General features: G+C 64.5%; 1 protein-coding gene across 1 annotated transcript; it reads right to left on the reverse strand.

Moving 5' to 3' along the window:
• Window positions 1-247: 247 nt before the first annotated feature.
• Window positions 248-1988, reverse strand: CCDC71 (coiled-coil domain containing 71). Its single transcript, XM_015568337.1, has one exon. It carries the CDS (start codon window positions 1855-1857, stop codon window positions 505-507), a length of 1353 nt encoding a protein of 450 aa, XP_015423823.1. The 5' UTR covers window positions 1858-1988; the 3' UTR covers window positions 248-504.
• Between the last annotated feature and the right edge of the window lie 1118 nt (window positions 1989-3106).

Raw genomic sequence — 3106 nt, forward strand, 5'->3', positions numbered from 1 at the left:
TAGAAACTGGCAAGGTGCCTGTTTCCCCCAGCTCCCCGTTTTCCTCCCACATGGGGTCTAATCTGGGTAACAAACCACCTGAATGGCTCTGCCCTTGCCCTGAGGAGCCCCTGCACCAGAGGGCAGGGCACCCAAAGGCCTGGAGGCTGCCTGCCCGTGGTGCCCCCTTACTCCCATGGAGGCCCACCCTCGGCTACCAGGACCCCTCACGGCAGCCCCACACAGACATGGACGGCAGGCAGGGAGGCCGGGAGGTGGAAAGGTATAAAACGTGATAGATGGAACCGTGGACATACAACCTGAAGAGCAGCAAGTCACAGTGATTGCCCCCCTCCTGCCCCCCACACCAGCCCCCCACCCTCCGGTCTGGAAGGGTGGTGGCTGCCAGGGCCCTGGAGAGGCACCCGGAGTCCTCAAGGTTGTGGAGTCCACAGGCATTGCACACTGTGCCAGTGACCACACGGACAGCTGGACTTAGTCCCCCACACACTGCCGGCGGAGACGTCAGGGTACTGGGTGCGGCAGCAGCGGCTGGAGCCGGATCACGGGGGACAGGTTCACGCGGAGGGCACGCTGGGCCTGCCGCCGCACTTCGTCGTCCGAGGACCGCTGGTCCACCTTGAAGGCCCGGAGTGTCAGCAGCGTGGATGTTCCGAGGCGCAGGCGTGCCTTCGGGGACCGGGCCCCGAGCCGGGCTCTCTTCTGGGGAAGATGATCTTTTGCCTCCTCAGTCCTTTTCCTCTTCTGCCCCCCAGTCCCAGGGCTGCCCTTCTGGCCTTTCCTCGCAGTCCTGGCCTGGACAGACCCTTTCAGCCGGCCCCGGCCCCGGCCCCTGGGCTGGGTCCGAGCGGCCGTGGCCCGCGCTGCCCTGGCTTTGGCCTTGGCCCTGGCCCGCGCTGCCCTGGCCTTGGCTTTGGCCTTGATCCAGGCTGCCTTCGTTTCTGCCCGGGCCTTGGCAGCTTTGGCCTGAGTCTGAGCCGCCGTGGCCTGGGCACAGGCAACTCTGGCTAGTGCTTGAGCTGCCTTGGCCTGGGCTGTCTTGGTGCTCAAGGCAGAGACACCTTTCATTTGTGGGCCAAGGAGGGATCCAGTGGCTCTGCAGGTCTTGCTCTGGGGCCCTGTGCTTTCTTGGGGTCCAGCACTGGGGCCCCTGCGAATCACACACTTCGGGCCCGTGCTGGTGACTTTCCTGGGAACCGCCAGCCTCTTTCCGGGACCTTCCCGCAGCTTCAGAGGAGAGTCCGCAAGGGAGAGCTGCAGCGACTGGGTCTCGTGCTTGGCACCCAAGTGGGGCACGGGAGTCTTGAGTGGAACCAGGGCCTCTAGGACAACGGAGAGTCGCATGGCAGGGTAGACGCCTGGATAGAGGTGTGTGGGGAAGCCCATGGCCGTGTCCCGGGCGTGGCTGGCACTGGACTCCTTCAGGGAGCTCAGCAGCAGGTTGGTGGCGGCATGCTTGGCCAGGGCTGGTGTGGACGCCTTGGCCAGCCTGCCCGGCAGCGGCATGGGCAGCAGCGTGGCCCGGCCTGCGGGCAGCCGCACAGCAGCTCGGGGAGCACTGGCTGGAGGTGACGTGGTGGCTGGGATGGGGGCGCGAGCGTGCAGCTTCGTCTGGCTTGGGGGTGTGGCTGTGCATGAACTATAGCCGTAGACATCACCGCTGCGCAGGACGGTCGGCTGGAAGCCATCCTCTCGCAGGCCCTGCAGGAAGGCCACCAGCTGGGCCTCCGTGGCACTGAGATCCTGGCTCATGGGGTTAAAGACCAGCAGCGCCTCCTCCAGCGCCTTCTTCCCCGCCGTGGAGATCCGGGACCACGAGTGCACGGCCTTCTCTTCCACATGCTGCGCCACGCTCATGGCATTGGCACTGCGGGCCTGTCCGGGTTGTCTGCAAACCAGCGCTCGGCACCTGCAAGGTAAGAGGAAACGAGTCGATACGAACAGCACGGAGAAAGGGTCAGGGCAGGCACACAGGTCAGTCAGGGCTTGCACTGCCCCGAGCACCCACCACAGAGGCCTGGCAGAGTGAGCCACTCCACGAAGCAAACGATGTTCTCCTGACCCCTCCGGGCAGCAGGGTGGGGCTGGGGGTGGGAGAGGACCCCTGTGGGTCAGAGGCAGCTTCTTCAGGATATTTGCCCACAAGCTCGTCAGGGCCACCCAACCGGCCGCTGTGTCCTGGAGAGACCTGGGCTCAGCTAGCCTGTTTGAATTCAAGTCTGTATTTTCTGGAGCCAGAAATCTAGCATTAGACTCAACCCTGGGGACACGAGTGAATGTCTGTCCTCAAGGAGCCGTGCACAGAAGGCAAGACAGGGACACCATCAAGGTGGACGGGAGGGCACACGGAACCCAGCGGAGCTCACCAAGGGGTCAGGAAAGGGTTCCTGGGAAAGGCGGCCCCTGGCTGGGACGGAGTGATGAACAGGAAGGGGCCAGATGGACACGGCAAAGGGTGCAGCCTACGCGATGGCTCCAACGTGAGACAGAGCGACACACACTTGGGGTGACGGAGTCTGTGGTCAGGGCTGGGACTGAGTTCGAAAGAACAGGGGAAAGCAGGGCAACACAAGCCCTGAGTGCTGGCCAAGGGCCCAGACCTCCACCCCATGTCCATGCCCATCTCCGTCCCTCCCTGCCCACCAGACCTTCTGCTCTCAGTTCCCGACAGGCCACGTGGAGGCCCCAGCACTGGAGTCATGGAGACCAGCCAGGCTCGGCTTCAACAGAAACTAAAAAGACGGCGAGTAGCACATGAGAACGACACAGCTCTAGGCAGTCAGGCGGCCTGGGGGCCGAGCAGCCAGACCCAGAGCCCAGAGTTTGAGAGCAGAGCAGAGGCTGCACGCAGGCCGGGCAGGCCGGGGGCCGGGGGATGCGGGCTGCATCTCTCCTCGCTGCGGACCTGGGTTCCCCCAACCTCCGCTCAAATCCTCAGGCTCCAGAGTGGAGGGCTGCTCTGCCTTTACCCTCCAGCTCTAGGCCCCTAGTGCCGCTGGTGCCGGGCGCTTCCCTCCCGAGGCCACACTCCGAGCGCAGCCTTGCACGTGGCTCTAGTTGTGCTACTTTCCCGGGAGCAGCTCGGGTCTGAGCACAGACCCGGGAG

This window comes from Myotis davidii, unplaced genomic scaffold (assembly GCF_000327345.1).
Source record: "Myotis davidii unplaced genomic scaffold, ASM32734v1 scaffold663, whole genome shotgun sequence".
NCBI lineage: Eukaryota > Metazoa > Chordata > Mammalia > Chiroptera > Vespertilionidae > Myotis > Myotis davidii.

Coding starts and splice junctions, on each gene's coding strand:
- CCDC71 (XM_015568337.1), bottom strand. CDS start 1,857: ATGAGCGTGGCGCAGCATGTGGAAGAGAAGGCCGTGCACTCGTGGTCC.